The sequence below is a fragment of the Oryzias melastigma genome, linkage group LG8, assembly GCF_002922805.2.
Source record: "Oryzias melastigma strain HK-1 linkage group LG8, ASM292280v2, whole genome shotgun sequence".
Classification (NCBI taxonomy): Eukaryota; Metazoa; Chordata; class Actinopteri; order Beloniformes; family Adrianichthyidae; genus Oryzias; species Oryzias melastigma.
This window is the reverse complement of record NC_050519.1, coordinates 13,918,451-13,933,555: the sequence shown is the minus strand read 5'-3', so window position 1 is coordinate 13,933,555 and position 15,105 is coordinate 13,918,451. Positions and strand designations below refer to the sequence as shown.

Here is a 15,105-nt window from a genome sequence, read left to right as displayed (position 1 = left end):
ATCAAACCATGTATTTACTAAATACTATTGTCGCTGTTGTTAAAGAGAGTACCCCCAAGAGCCCAGTAAATCATGTAAAAGTCCTAATCTCTTATGATAATATGTGTTTTCCATTCATGTGGGAAAATGGAACAAAGGTGCCCTCTTGGGGAGTTCAGAAAGATTAGGGAAAAAACTAGTGTAAGTGAGTAAGTGTGCTTCTGGGAACAGCTTGTCCTCATGAGGAAAACACACATGAAGGCATACAAATGCATGTGATGGTGTCGGTGCGTGCTCACGGCCACACACACGCGTATGCAAACACACAAACTTTGCATTCATGTCAAAGTTTCTCCCCGCTGCTTGTGATATTGCTAAACTCACCCCCCCTCGCCGAACACATGGATTTCCCTTGACACTCCGTGTTTCGAGTGCTGGATGAAGGTTGTCATGGGAACACATCTTGGACAGTTTTCTTAGCTCGCAGCAAACACACAAAAGCTCACACAGGAGGGGGGGGGGAGAGAAAGGCAATGTATGGAGGGAAAGGGGGCTGCCTCCTTTTCACATGCGGTGGTGGAGTCCTGAATAGATTCTGTGGGTGAGAAGCAACATGTTAGACTGCTGATAAACGACCACCGGGTGCTAAAAGAGTTTGCCGCCGCAAAGATGTTTCACTGATCAATCTTAGGATAGTTTCACAGCATTTGATATGAATGAGAACAAAATGTATATGTAATAAGTCTACCTGCATAACATTATCACATATAGACCATGCATTTCCTTGATTTGTCTCTTAACTGTTTTTGGACAAAAAAAAACCCAACAACAAATACGATTATCACTAGTGATGTGTGATTCTCTAGTAGTTAATAAATCTTATATTTTGTTTTTCTTCTACGTATCTATGACCAGTTAAACCTTGATTCTTGATGTCCACCACTGTATTTGCTTTCCTGATACATTGGAGTCATGGAGTCACTGATGCCTGCTACCAGGTGTATATTGGACAGGTTGCCGATCTGTCACAAGGCCACACAATCACTCACTCACTTCACCCCAAAGGGGCAATAACCTATGAAGCATGTTTTCGGACTGTGGGAGGAAGCCTAGAGAAAACCCACGCTTGCACAGGGAAGACTTATAAACTGTATATAGAAAGAACCCAGCAGATATTTTAGCCAGTCACTGTGGCCTCCTTCACACGTATAAAAGCCAGAATTGAGGACAATGGGGGTTTGAAGCAGCAGAAGAGGAGACGTGTGAGGTTCATAATGAAACTGGTTATTGAAAAAGTCGATCACATCATCAATGTGCAGCTGGAAGGGTATTTTGCCTCAAAGACAATTTTCTGTCTTTATCTTATTTTGTTGTCAGAGAATAGTTTCTGAACATTTTTGAAAATTGTGTTTGAATATTTTAATTTTTGAGTTTCTGAGTGTTGCCTTACAACAAGCTCACTTCTGATTGGTGAGAGTAGTTGCAATAGAAATGTTGACTCATCCGGACTCGGACCAATCACTACTTACTAACATCATCTGGTTCTAACATGTTGATGTCCATATCACAAAAAGATGGCGACTGGATCATGTCAGAAGTAAGCCATTTTTTATGGGTGACATCACACTCACTCGGTCCAGTTCTCTTATACAATGTTGGAGAGATTCCTAAAATCTTTCTGTGTTCCAGTGTAGCAGGAAGTGACCATGTTTGGGCAAAAATAGCGGTAATTGCATCTTTTTCATTTTAAAAGTTGACTTTCTCCCTTTTTGCTTTTAAGGACCATAAATAATTAATAACAATTTAAGTAGTGAAGCTTTGACCCTATTGTTATTGATCTAAATACATCTGGATTCTCCTTTGAGAACTGCACTACAATGAAAGAAGCATCCCATTAAATAAAAGAGATTTATCTATATAATGTCCACATTTGGTAAAAATAAATTATTTTGTCTAAGCAAAACCATGTCGGTATATATTTTATTTTAAATTCATGTCCTAAATGATTAACTTTATATCAAACATTCTAACAGTTACGAATAAATAATGCAAACAGAGACGGATCCCAAGAAATTTCACCAGTCCTCTTGTTTACTCGAGTGTGTGTTCACAGATGATATAAAATGAATAAAAACTAGAAAGGCTTTCAGAAGGAATCAACATTCCCCTGAAGCATAAAGTGCCTCTTAAGAGAGACAACCGCTGCCAGCATCCATGAATCATAATAGTCCTAAGCAAAAAAACAAAAATAGGAAAAAAAATGGAGTGACTCATAAATACAATCATCCATTTGCTGCTTGAATGCAAAAGACAACAGAGAGGAAAGAGTGAAAAACGACTTTATGCCTACGTCACCGCTGGGAGAGAAACCAGACCCTTGGAGCTGAGTGGGATTAATAAAGGAGTGGGTGGGTAATATTATCTACTGCTGCCTGTTTTCTTCTGGGCAGATAAACACACTTGGTACAGTCCATGAAAATCTGCCCCCACACTCCTATTTATTAGACACGCAGCAAATTTATTTGCAGGGTGCACCGTAAACACAGTAAATAATCGACACGAGGATGCTCTCAATAATTCATAGGTTATTGGCAAAGGCAATGCAGGTGAGCAGGAGTGCATCTCTGGCTGCAGCATCCTCCACTCAGCTGTTGTGGGTGAATAATTGTTCTTTCCTTCAGATTGGAAGAGAAGGATTAGGATCCAACTCTGGATCACCTCTGGCTGTCCCTGTTTCCTGCTTCACTTCAGTACCCCATTTGCTATAAATAGGCTCACACACAAACCCCGCAGGCCAGCCCGTACCATCTCACCTCCTCATGCTTTTTTTTTTTTTAAACTTGAAATTCTTTCACAATGTGCGCAGAGTGATGCAAGAGCCCTGGGATGCTTTGCTGCATGGAATGTGAAAATGCTTAGGCCAGTCCATCAAAGGAAAATACTGCACACTTAACCGGGAGGCCAAGGACGCTCTCACCGTGACCATGTGAGGATATTAAATCAGAACATGATGTGCTCCTCTGCAAAACAGGCCACACAGACCCATCTATGAGGCAACTGCACAAACCCACACTTCTCTTTAAAATAAAAAGCTTTTATTTTGAAAACAGGTTGGAAAAAATGACATTAAAAAGACTGAGTTGAACACATCCTCGCTGCTGCTGCTGTGTGATTTTCATTCCAATGTCGTTGAGTGAGCTTCCTGTCTTTCCTCTTTCTGCTGGCATCCTCCCACTCCGCTCCGGTGTTTTTCCAGTCCCTTAGCTTTTCTCATCTCCTTAACTTTAACTGCATCCTCGCACAGCTTAGCCGGATGCATTTCAATGTCACATTAGCAGCCAGGACACATTATGAATCTGATGCAGAACCACTAAAAGACGGACTAACTCAAATCCTCGATTCAGATCTAAAAGAAGGATCCTCAGACAAGAATAAAGCTTAGCAACGAGGAAATGCACACTGAGGTGATAATTGAAACACACATCTCTCTGTATCTGAGAGCAGCCCTGACATGACAGTCTCAGGCTCGCCTGTCTGGGCTTCCACGCACTGGGTGACGTCAGGGAGCTCTTTTGTTTGTGCGTGCTTCACCACTGTCAGCTCATGCGTGGCTGAAGGAGAGGAGGAGAGGGGATCAGAGGAGGAAGTGAGGTGGGCTCAAGCTGTGATGTCATGAGGAGCGAATTACACGCGGGGATGCTGCATTCAACTCCAGGAAGATCACGTGACCTTCACTCATTGTCATTGTTTCAAATGCATATTTGCAAAAGCTGCTTTAGCATTAACAGACAAAATTCCCCAAATGGCAAATTAAATCTTGTGATGCTCAGATTCTTTGGCTCAGGCCTTTAAAACTAATCAGGAAGGCATGAAAACCTCTATAAGCTAGCATGCTTCTTTTGTTTTGTTTTGTTTTTTTCTTTTGAGACAAGATGTTCTTTTGAAACATATCCTCAGCTGATGGAAAGTGGAAATAAAATAAACACACAGCACCATCTGGTGTCAGCATGGGTGGATTTGTTCCTCCAGACTCGTGGTTACAGTGATCTATTCACAACACAAAGGACATGATGAACTCAGCTATCGTGCACCCAATCCGATCGGATTTCTGGTATTCCAGCTTTCTCTCTGCTGAAAAGGCTAAATTGTCCTTTAAAATTGTCGATTTGTGCTCCTGTTATGGATCTGCTTTTTGCCCAGAGACGGCTGGAAAAGGATGCAACCGTCACACACGGCTGAGTAGAAAAACAGATTTAGAATGATGCCTTTCATTAAAACAAGGAATACTTTATTAAAATGTGTCCAAACTTTTTTCAGAATTTAGAAGTTAAAATGTGTTTGAACTCTTCAACATTAACTGTAAATTAACAAATTGGATGAAAATATTTAATTTCTTCACAAAAAATAGAGACAGATCTGAATATGTTTTCTTCTTAATCGAAATTACTGTAAAATATATATTTAAATACTAGAATTAAAATCAAGAAAAGTTTTGGGAAAAAAATGTCAACGTAAATCTGGGTTCATATGAAATGTTACACATTATTCACCATGAAATGCTCCCTGTAACTTCTACATTTAAACTGGAATCTAACATAAATACTTATCAGAACCACTGTGGTCTTCATCACAGAAACAAACTAATCTGATCATTTGGCCTCAAAGGATCTAAAGATTTGTGTCAGCCACAGATTGCTGCCACAAGTTTGCATCAGCTAACATAATTTGGCCGATCTCAATACATAAATTGAAGTTCTTAGACAATGCTGGGAGTGCATACTTTTGTTTTTTCTTTATTTTTGTATGGGAACTAGCAGGCCGATAGAAATTTGAACATGGATGCATTTGGTCCACTAATCAGACTTTGGACATGCCCTACTTAGGATATATAAGAATGTTTTCTGAGGATAATCAAAAACAATCAATTGTGTTACTTGATACATATAACTGGGTTGTGGCAACTATGTAAAATATAAAGAACAACAACACAAAAAAGGTGGAATTACATGAACTGACTTCTTTACACTTCCTATCAAGCAACAAATAAAGCTTTATGGACTATCATGGTTTATTTACTGCATCTGTTACTTGTATGTTAAATAATTAGTCAAGCTTCCTCTTCTATTATCTTTGTATATTTTGTCTTTATTTGGAATCACTGTGTGGATTGATATCTGAAATGGGTTTGATTTATCTGTGTTTTGTCATTTTTTATTGTATAAATGTGTTATTTTCAATGCTAAAACATCAAATTAAATCAAACCTAATCAAATTAAATTAAAATAAACAAAATCAAACGGAATCAAACCAAAAATAATTAAATAAAACCAAATCAAATTAAATTAAACCAAATCAAACTAAATCAAATTGAATCAAGTCAAAAGTAATCAAATAAAAAAAATGAAACCAAATTATATTAAATTCAACAAAACTAAATAAAACTAAATCAAATTGAATCAAGTGAAACTAAATCAAATTAAGTTAAATATACTCAAAGAAAATCAAAGCAAGCTAAATCAAATAAAAAAAGAAATGATGTCAAATCAAGCTAAATTGAATCGAATCAAAAAAATAAGCAAATCCAACTAAATCAGACCAAAATGTGTTAAATTTAACAAGACCAAATCAAACTAACTTAAATCAGATTCTCTATTGAATTCTTAAATCGAAATATCAAAATATTAAAAATTAATAAAAAAAAACAAATCAAACAAAGCAAAATGTTAGTATATTATAATGATATATTCTTATAAATGTTTCTGCTTCTTCATAATTGTGAGCTAACCTGAGGAAATAAGTTAGGAAAACACTTTTACTTTCTGTGCTGGAATATTCCAGAATACATCTAACATAAATGAGACACAAGAACAGCTCGACCTCCATGAAACTGGGTTTATTTGATTGTTAAAAAATAAGGCTATGATCATGTTTTAGCAAACATTGACTATGAAGAATCACTGTCTCCAGAGAAGCTGAGTATGACGGCTTCATCCCATCAGCCTCTGGGAGTTTTTACAGATGTAGCACAGAAAACACACATACACACAATCGCAAATCAGAAACACACGTTTTCAAACTCACACACTTCATCCAATCCTGTCAAATTAGTGGCAAAAAACAGATTTAGCAGACAACAGAGCTGTGATCCCTTAAAAAAATAAACATGCATAGTTTCATAAATGATTTTTTTTGTTTGTTTTTTGGGGGAAAACTGTCAAGTTTCCAACATTATTTCATGAACTTCTTTTTTTCACTATTAACAATAATGTAAACTCATCAGACTATTTTGTTCACAATAGCCTCCTATGACATTTTAATTGAGTAGAAAGTTACATTCTGAGCCCAGAGGGCTCCATAACAATGAAAATAAATACTGGAATGGCAAACAGATCATAGAAATGGACTTCAGACCAAACACGGCCCAATTTTTTGTATAAAAACAACTAAAACGATATTATTTAATAGTGTTAGGTTACAGTGAGTAATTATACTGCTTATTACTTAATGAAATGTCTCAGAAATGAAAAATAACATGAAAAAATGAAGCAGCCAGGAGACACTCTATGTGCACTACAATGGAAATATGTTTGAATTATTTCCCTTTTTCAAGCATATTTCCAACAATGCCCTGAAAACGTCATCTCCAACTTCTTCCTCCTTCCTTTGGTTGCTTTGACCTCTTGTTCTAAAATGAAATGTAAATGTGTTCCCTTCACACAGTTAGGACACAGCAGTGTAGTTTACAAGCGTTTGTTCCTTCACATTTCTAACGACTAACGTCTTAAAGTGCCAACGAGCTGAAGCGAACAGGAAGCACTGAGCTGGTGAGGCTGGCAGCATCGACTCACGAAGACGAGGAGGAGAGGAGGGGCCTTCTAAAACATGAAAAACCGCATGGGACAAACCTGCTTTCCCCAGTCTAAATAAATAAGCCTTTTAAGACAAATATTTGACTAATTTTCTTCCATTTTGTGATCCAACAGAAGGAACATCCGGACGGATTCGACCCAAACATCGGAGCTGGTGGTAAAAATAAAACATACAAAAACATGGACTTAAAAAGAATGACAGTTTTTCTGTACAAAGAGACGTTTACTCGGGCAGAAGGAACCGTTAAATAAAAGTCAGAGCTTTGTTGGAGGGCGTGCAGGGCGAGTCAACGCCCCCGACTTTGACGCTGCCGTCTGTGGTGCTTCAGTCATGAGAAGCGGTGACCTGCCAAACGATCAGGTGGCTCTGCTCCGCCTTGGTGGGCGCCAACTGTTGGCTGCCTGTCGACTCGGACAGGCCGTCCAACTCGCCGCCTTCGTCGCCTGAGAACAACAAAATGAGGACACTCCAATTCAAACAAGATTGTTGAATTTGTCATAAAAATCTAAAACAAACAAGTCAAATTCGATATAAAAAAGCCAAAATGCACCCACCAATTCTGAAGTCTATGTAGCCTTCTCCTCCGCTCATGACCAGGTACGTTTTGGGCTCGGAGGAGGTTATATCTGAGGATTCTGAGGCGGGGTCATCAGAGCCTGAATCGGCACAGCCTGGAGGCGGCATCGCCTGACCTGCAGTGACAAAACCAACAAGACGATCGATAAAAAAGCCTAGGACGAGTTTTTGTTAGTAGCTGGTACTAAAGGTGCTTTTTTTAAAATTCAAGATGACGGCCTCTTCCCAAGGTCAAAGGTCAAAGAAACTTCTGAGGTGGTTGTAGACTCCAGCTGGCGACATGTTTGTGAAGTTTTGTAAAAAAAAAAATCAAACAAACAAAAGTGTCGTTTTCCCCAAATCTTAGATTTTGAAACAAAATGGCTGCCAAGCCATGAGTCGTGTGGCCATCCCATAATAATTTTCAAAGTTTCCGAGGATATCCTTGACATGTGTGTTTTTGTTTGTTTGCGTATTTAGATTTATTTTTTTTTTTGGCTCCATAGTTGATTTTCGGCCCATTCCTGTTTTTTTTTGGCGGCACCACAGGCTGTGATGTCATAGTTGGGAGGTTCATCTGGTGTGTGGAAATTTTGGTGAGTTTTGTTGCTGTATTTCACAACAGCTATTTCCTGCAAGTCCAGTTTTGTGTAAATGATTTTGAAAACTTGTGTTTTTCTCAAAAATATACAAAAAAAGATTTTTATTAGCTTTAAATAGAATTTTAAATAAAACAACAAGATATAACGGACTTTTGATTGGCGTAATTTTTCCTGCTCCACCTCTGCACTTGTCTTCTCACCTGGGACGGTCACAAAGAACTTGACGGCCTCTCGGTGTCCGTGGAAACACAGCTGGGCGTGGGCCATAGAGCAGTACGGGACGAAGCCACCAGGGGGCGCGCAGTCCGTACTCTCTTCGCCGTATACACGCACAGCCCCGCCGGGTCGGTTTGATACTATTCCTGTTGACTTATTAGCTGAAAAAATAAAAAAAACATTATAAAAGAATGAAATCTAATCAAATCTTCTAATATGTAAACCTGGTGGAGCTCATCTTTCTCCATCTCAAAGAGAGTTTTATGGCAAAAACCAAACAAATGGGAGTCTGAGACATTCTGACAATAAGAGATGGCAGTATCCATGGCAACCTATCCATTTTTTATTCAACAAGCTCCATCGGAGATGTTTTTATTCTTGCTTTAATAAAACCTAAGGCATGAAAAATAATTAAAACAATACAAAGAGACTGAAAGGACGGAAGAGACAGCAGGTCTCACTAGAGAAGCTTTTATCTGCACAAATATATTTTTTTTAAATGGCATCTTTGTTTTGAAAGATTATGTGTGTGCCATACCTTCAGACAGAGGAATGGAGATGATGACTCCATTTCCCGTTCCCACCCACAAGCGGTTACAGGACACGACGAGAGCCGTGATTCTTACAAACGAAAAGCCCAGTTTACCGGTTCCTGAGGACAAGACACGGAGGAGAGCTTGACATTTATGGATACTCAAGACGAAATACTAAAAGTAAGCTTTTTCCTTTAGGTGGAAAAGTAAAAATCCCGATGGAAAAACCAGAATGTTTACCCAGCATTTTGCTGACGTAGGGCTCGATGTCCACGTCTTGTAGGTGCTGGTAGGTGTGGGCGTGAAACAGGCGTAAAGTTGAATCCAGGCGGATGGACACCCAGATCCCGTCTCCAACCCAAGCCAGCTGCCGCACTTGGCTTTCTTTGCGGGGATGAGCATCGAAAGACTTCTGCTCAGGAAAAAAAGAATGACAGGTTGGTGTCTGTGTTACTGCTGAAAATAATAAAAACATAATTAAAGCAGCGAGTGGCATTGGATGGGCTGCAGGCGCTGTTCGCGCAACATACCTTTGAGACAACCTCACTTGCTAAGCAACAACTAGGCACCTCTGACTCCCCCCTTTCACTTTCTGTAAGGCTGGTCTGAGCCATATGTGACAAATTGATGTAAAATCCACTTTTTTCAAAAAGGCGGCTATTCTGTTGGTTTAATCTCCTTAGCAACCATTTTATGTTTTGGTCCCCTGGGGATACCGAACGGATTGACGTGAAATTTAGAAGAATCAACAAAAGTAAACTTCTGGATTTCCTTAGCAACGGAGGTTATTTGTTAACCACGCCCACATTCCTAATATGTTCATATCTTGTGTTATATTATTTTGCTTAGCTTTGGCTTGGGATCAATATATTACATTTTCACAATATTCTGTTAAAAAATGTGGAACTAATAAGAGAACGTCACTTTTCTGAGCTCGCCACGCGCACGCCGTTGAAAAATTTCAACATCTAATTACAACATTTATTTCACAATTGCTTCACAATGACACCCGAGAAGTTAAGAAACATTCGAAGAAAATCTTTTGGGGTAATTTTCAATTGTAGCTGGTACTAATAGTGTATTTTTATTTATTTTTTAATTCAAGATGGCGGCCTCTTCCCAAGGTCAAAGGTCAACGAAACTTAGGTGGAGGGGGAACGCGTGTGATAACAATATACCTCTATCCTCATGGCTTTGGGCTGGATGACGTAGATCTTGTTTCTGTAGCCGCACCACACCTTGTCGTGCACCACTGTCATGCAGCGGATTGAGTGGTGCGGCCGACCCAGATCCAGCAGGTGATAGTTGGTCAGATCCCACTGATCATCTGCTTGGAGACACGGAAGATGTTGTTGCATGAATTTAACCCAACAAGACCATTTCTGACGTGATAAAAGCCGTCCTACCAATGCCTCTGTGGAAAATAGCCAAGGTCCCATCAGCCAAGGCTACCAGAACTCTTCCTTTTACATGCCTGTAGCAAGAAAAGAAGACAGTGCTCTTTTTATCATAATAGAATAAAAAATAAAAAATAAAAAAAAATGCAGAAATGACTATTTACTTACACAATGCTGAGGATTGAATCTTTCAGCTTGATGGCATGGAGACACTTCCTCCATCGAGCCACAGATGAGTGAACATAAAGGCTTAAAACAAAGAAATGATGAGGAGACATAATTCAATTTCATCTGTTAGGATGTCAGCTGCAAAAACTAAAAATGTTTATGCTAATTTTATGATAAAAAATAAGTGTTTTTAAAAAGAAAGTTGTCTGAGCTGATAGCTCCCTCTAGTGGTTGCTGTCTTACTTACCATCCATTCTGAGCTCCCAGCCACATGGTGGGAAGAGCGCTGCTCATCCTCAGCGTTTCAGCCTCTGATGAGTCCAAATCTTCTGACTGGGATGTCAAACCGCCCTCCCCAGAGCCCCTGAAATTCAGAGGATTTCGTTGAACCTTATTAGAGTGTCTTCAAGTGTGAATTTGTGAGTTTTTGGCTCTGTTCCCACCTCTGGGTGTCATCGGCAAAGCCCTCAGTGGGTCCCACCCCCAGAGGGTCGGTGAAGACGTGTTCCGTGTAGATCCCTGCCTGGTTTGGATCTGTCCCTTGGTCCTCCTCTCCGTCTTCGCCCACACCAGCGTTTGCCTCTGTGGCCTCGGTGGCCTCTTCCGCTGCGGGAACACAGTCCTTTGCAGGACTGCTCTCTCTGGAGATCTCAACTGCGAATGACACATTTAGAGAGACATAAACTTAAAATAAAGTTAGTCTTAGATTAGATAATCTTGTGGATTAAAGAGAAGACTCACTTGAGTCTGATGTGGCGCTGTACTCTGTGGGCTGCTCAGTGACACCCAAGCTGGCTGTCTGAGGAACAGCGGTGGCGCCCTCTACTGCCCCGGTGCCGTCACTGCCCGTCGAGCCGACGCTAGCCAAGCTCCCGGCTAACGACACAGAGTCACTTTGGAAAAATTCTGGATCCTGGGGTACCGCCTCACCTGCTGGATAATCCGTCTCTAGCACGCCTAAAAGCAACATAACTGTTAAAACCCCCAAAACATAAACTCCATTGGGACACACTAAAGGACTTACCTGGAACACTAGCGATGCAAACAACATGCGTGTTACAAGCATAGAAGCTGTCCAGCAGGTCTGAGGGCTGGGTGGCATCCAGCACCAGCACCTTGGTGGAGGAGTGGGTGCTCATGCACACCCACACCCTGCTGGAGACCTCGTCCTGGATGGTGGGGTCCCTCTCTCCTTTCTCCTGGTCCTTGCTGTCCTGCTCCAGCTGGTCCAGGCTGCTCTGAGAGCCTTTGATTTGTCTGCTATCTGACGAGGACGTCCTCCCCCCTGACATGTTGACCCCTGCTGCACACCACAGCTGGAGAACACATCAGAGCATCATAAAGCGTACATAAAAGATCAACACTGTCATGTGTTTGTTCAGTAATGCACCTTCATGGAAGCATCTTTCTGATCCAGAGGTCTCAGGTAAACTGGGACGGGTAAGTTCATCTTGTTTTCCACCTGTCCACCGTTTGCCACCTGAGTTAGAGGACAGGAAAGCTTCAGATAGAGTTGGAGCATTCGGGAGTCTGGAAAACCGGGAAGTGGGATTCCACCTTGTGTTTGCCTGGAAGGCTCCAGCCGTGTACGGTGACGCGGCCGTCCTCCTTCTGCATGTGGGCCTTGACCTGCTGGTACTGGGCTTTCTTCTGCTCCTTACGTGAGGGGGAGCTGCACTGCTCTGATCTGTAGACGTAAGAAACATAAGCAGATAAAAGACTGAATACTTAAATCTTCAGTTTTTGGCTCACTCACCCTTCATTGACGAAATCAAAGATCTTGGACTTCTCCGTGGGGAACTGCGAGAAGGTGCTGCTCCTCTTCACCAAGCTGCCCGGCGAGTTGTACTTCATGTTTGACTGGAAGTCGACTTTCTTCATGGTGGGGGCGCTGGAGGAGGAGCTAAACAGTCGGCTGAAGCTGCGGGGGGACGTGACAGAAAGCCAAGAGGGAACCGGCCGAGAGGAGAGCGGGGAAAAAGCAAGGCAGGGGGTCAACCACACAAACAAGCATGCTGGAAACTGAAGAATAATCACATCTACACCCATTTACAAACACAGTTACATTGTGAAATAAATACAGTTTTCCCTCATTTAAGTTCTACAAAAAAATTATCTACCATAGGAGAAAATCACGAAGTAGATAGATGTTTGAACTTACACACTTTATGCACTTTTTCAGACATACAGGAACATTTTGACACTTTTCTCTCTTGCTTAAACTCTCAAAGTTTAAACCTTCATAGAAAAATAGGTAGATTGCGATTACGATTGAAAATGTATGTAGATATGGAGAGCTGCACACATTCAGTAGAGAAGACGGGGCATTGATCGTCAAATCAACAGCCAATCAGAAGGCAGAACACAGTGCGCTGTTAAAGCATAAAATAAAAATATTTAAAAAGCATGTGAAATTGCACTAAAAAAGCAAGACTGTGATAAGTGAATCATGATAAAGCGAGGGAAAACTGTATAGATACATTTTCTAGTACTTTGTCTAGTTTTATATAATAATGTCATTTGTTGGATTTCCTTAAAAAAACTTTAAATGAAAACATATGTTGTTCTATGTCAGACAGTATTTTTTTCATTACTAGTTTTAATTATTCTGTTACCAATTGAATGTTTTTTGTGTTTTTAACTTGGGATTTTTTAAATGTTTTTCACAAACATCCCATGCTACGCTCACACAGGGTATGTGTCATGTACAAGCCACATAATAGTACATGAATCCATTGACTATTTTCACTGTCTGACCTCTCAAATTACATGAAAAAGACTCATCTAATATTTTTAAACTTACAAAATACGATGTAAGAAAACACATTTAATGTCTGAAAATTACGTTAGAAAAGGTGAAACCTGTCTTGTCTAAATGTGACAGAATGAGAGAAACAGCAGGCAGACTTAGAAGTTAGTGATGGATAACTCCAGGGAGGAGATTGTGTGAGTTGGATTCCTTTAGGACAAAGGGTTAGTGAAGGACAAGAGGGGATCGGAAAAGATCAAGTTCTTACATCCCTGAGAAAGACCCTCAGAACACTTGATTTTAACTGTGGAGATGACTTGGGAAAGTTACCAGCAAAATGCAGGAATTTTAAAGAACTCACAACTGCCAGATGCTGGATTTCTTCTTTTCTGTTAGAGTTGGATTCTCCCTCGAAGCCCTTCAATTAAAGAGAGTAACGATTACAACCACTGATGAGTGAAAACGGTTAAAGCAGAACGATTTTATTCCTTTTCTGTTCTACCTGATCATCTCCGTCCACCGCACAGCCTCCTGCAGCTCCATCAGCCGCTCCTTGTACTGGTTCCTCTCCATCAGCACTCTGGCCATTTCCACTCTGGTGAAGCGCTTCCTCTGAGCTGTGGGTACGTCGCCCTGTGGCAGCAGCAAGTTCAAGACACACATGCAAAGGTTTGTGGTTTTAAGGATGAAAATGGTGTTCTTGGGGAATTTTTATGATAAATCAAGCTTAAAACTGCATTTCTGGGTTTATTTTTTAATTCAAATCCTTGTGAATCAGGAGCAGGAGCTTAATATTGACATAGAAAACAACTTGTTTTTTTTATTTTTATTAGCAGACATGATTGTGAAAGAGAAAAAAAGGCTCACATCTTCCTCATCTTTGCTTTTTTGTTTCACGTCCTCCATCTCCAGACGCACTCTGAAAAGATAATAGATTACATGAACAGTGTAAACACTAGAAGTTGTGAGTTGCCGTGTTTTTCTGCTCACTTTTTAAGTTCTTCCTCCATGTCTTTGTTCCTCTCCTCCAGCTTGCTCTTGGCCTGCTGCACGGCCTCCAGCTCCCCCTGCAGCAGCTCCTTCTCACAGGTCAGCTCGTCCACCTTCAGGATCAGGTCTTTGTTCACCACGTTCAAGGCGTTCCTGCAGCGAACAGGTGCCGTTCAGGAGTTTGTGCTTATGAATCAACGGGACAACAAACCACACACTCACTTTGTCTCCAGCAGCTGTGAATTCTCTTGAATGAGATTCTCAACTTCCCGGCCCATTCCTGATGGGAGAAGAAACGTCGTAAAAACAACAACAAATACCAGCAGCTGCCACTACTGTATGGAGTTAGATTTGGTGCAAAAGTATCTGCCATCCGTAGAAAGGTTTCGTACTTGTTGAAAAAAATTGTCAGATTTTTGTACGTATAATAAGAAATGTGTGCGTCTGGAAACTGTTTTGTAACTGGAGAAAAAAAAGTTCAAAATGCTTTGCCTGTGTGTGAAAAACAAAAGACGAAATAGCGAATGATATCATCAGAAACTAATAACAATTAGGGGTGTAAGAGATCACTGATCCGTACGGATCACTAACCACGATTTAGCACACAAGTGTACTGCGGATCAACACACTTAGTGGGGAGGGAAAAGGGAGATTTGTATTTAAGGCGGTACTCCAGACAGATTTGGTATTTTCAAAACTATTTTCAAGCATTCTTTTCTCTCAGTTTTTGTAGATTGGTCTCCAGATATGTAAATGAAATCATATGAAGATATAAAAATCAAATTTGCTTGTGTTCAAAGTACAAATTTGTTTTGTTTCTATAAATAGGTCTCAACGGGCACATTTTTGATGTAATATGTGTTTGTGAGCATATATTGAATAATTTGAAGTACTTTATATATATTTTATTAAATATGCTTTTAGTCTTTTCAAAAAGGGAATTTTAGGCTCTAAAATTTCAGTTTTTTCTTTTTTACTGATCAAAAAAAGTATGCAAACCATAGCCCTAAAACCGTGAGTTTTGCGATCCGTTACACTCCTAATAA

General features: G+C 40.3%; 1 protein-coding gene across 5 annotated transcripts in view; it reads right to left on the bottom strand.

The window, feature by feature from the left end:
- Positions 1 to 5,851: 5,851 nt before the first annotated feature.
- The window catches only part of spag9a (sperm associated antigen 9a), a 23,316-nt gene continuing 14,062 nt past the window's right edge, over positions 5,852 to 15,105 (bottom strand). For all 5 annotated transcript variants that reach the window (XM_024271965.2, XM_024271963.2, XM_024271966.2 and 2 more), the window contains 20 exons: positions 14,282 to 14,339; positions 14,060 to 14,212; positions 13,937 to 13,988; positions 13,572 to 13,702; positions 13,431 to 13,487; positions 12,077 to 12,241; positions 11,878 to 12,007; positions 11,711 to 11,800; positions 11,345 to 11,636; positions 11,062 to 11,277; positions 10,764 to 10,974; positions 10,568 to 10,684; positions 10,321 to 10,401; positions 10,162 to 10,229; positions 9,934 to 10,082; positions 8,996 to 9,167; positions 8,761 to 8,874; positions 8,207 to 8,383; positions 7,404 to 7,541; positions 5,852 to 7,292 (listed from right to left, as the gene is read on the bottom strand). In XM_024271965.2, coding sequence (XP_024127733.1) covers positions 7,174 to 7,292; positions 7,404 to 7,541; positions 8,207 to 8,383; positions 8,761 to 8,874; positions 8,996 to 9,167; positions 9,934 to 10,082; positions 10,162 to 10,229; positions 10,321 to 10,401; positions 10,568 to 10,684; positions 10,764 to 10,974; positions 11,062 to 11,277; positions 11,345 to 11,636; positions 11,711 to 11,800; positions 11,878 to 12,007; positions 12,077 to 12,241; positions 13,431 to 13,487; positions 13,572 to 13,702; positions 13,937 to 13,988; positions 14,060 to 14,212; positions 14,282 to 14,339 — 2,690 coding nt within the window. In that variant the 3' untranslated portion in view covers positions 5,852 to 7,173. The remainder of the gene's footprint in view (positions 7,293 to 7,403; positions 7,542 to 8,206; positions 8,384 to 8,760; positions 8,875 to 8,995; positions 9,168 to 9,933; positions 10,083 to 10,161; positions 10,230 to 10,320; positions 10,402 to 10,567; positions 10,685 to 10,763; positions 10,975 to 11,061; positions 11,278 to 11,344; positions 11,637 to 11,710; positions 11,801 to 11,877; positions 12,008 to 12,076; positions 12,242 to 13,430; positions 13,488 to 13,571; positions 13,703 to 13,936; positions 13,989 to 14,059; positions 14,213 to 14,281; positions 14,340 to 15,105) is intronic.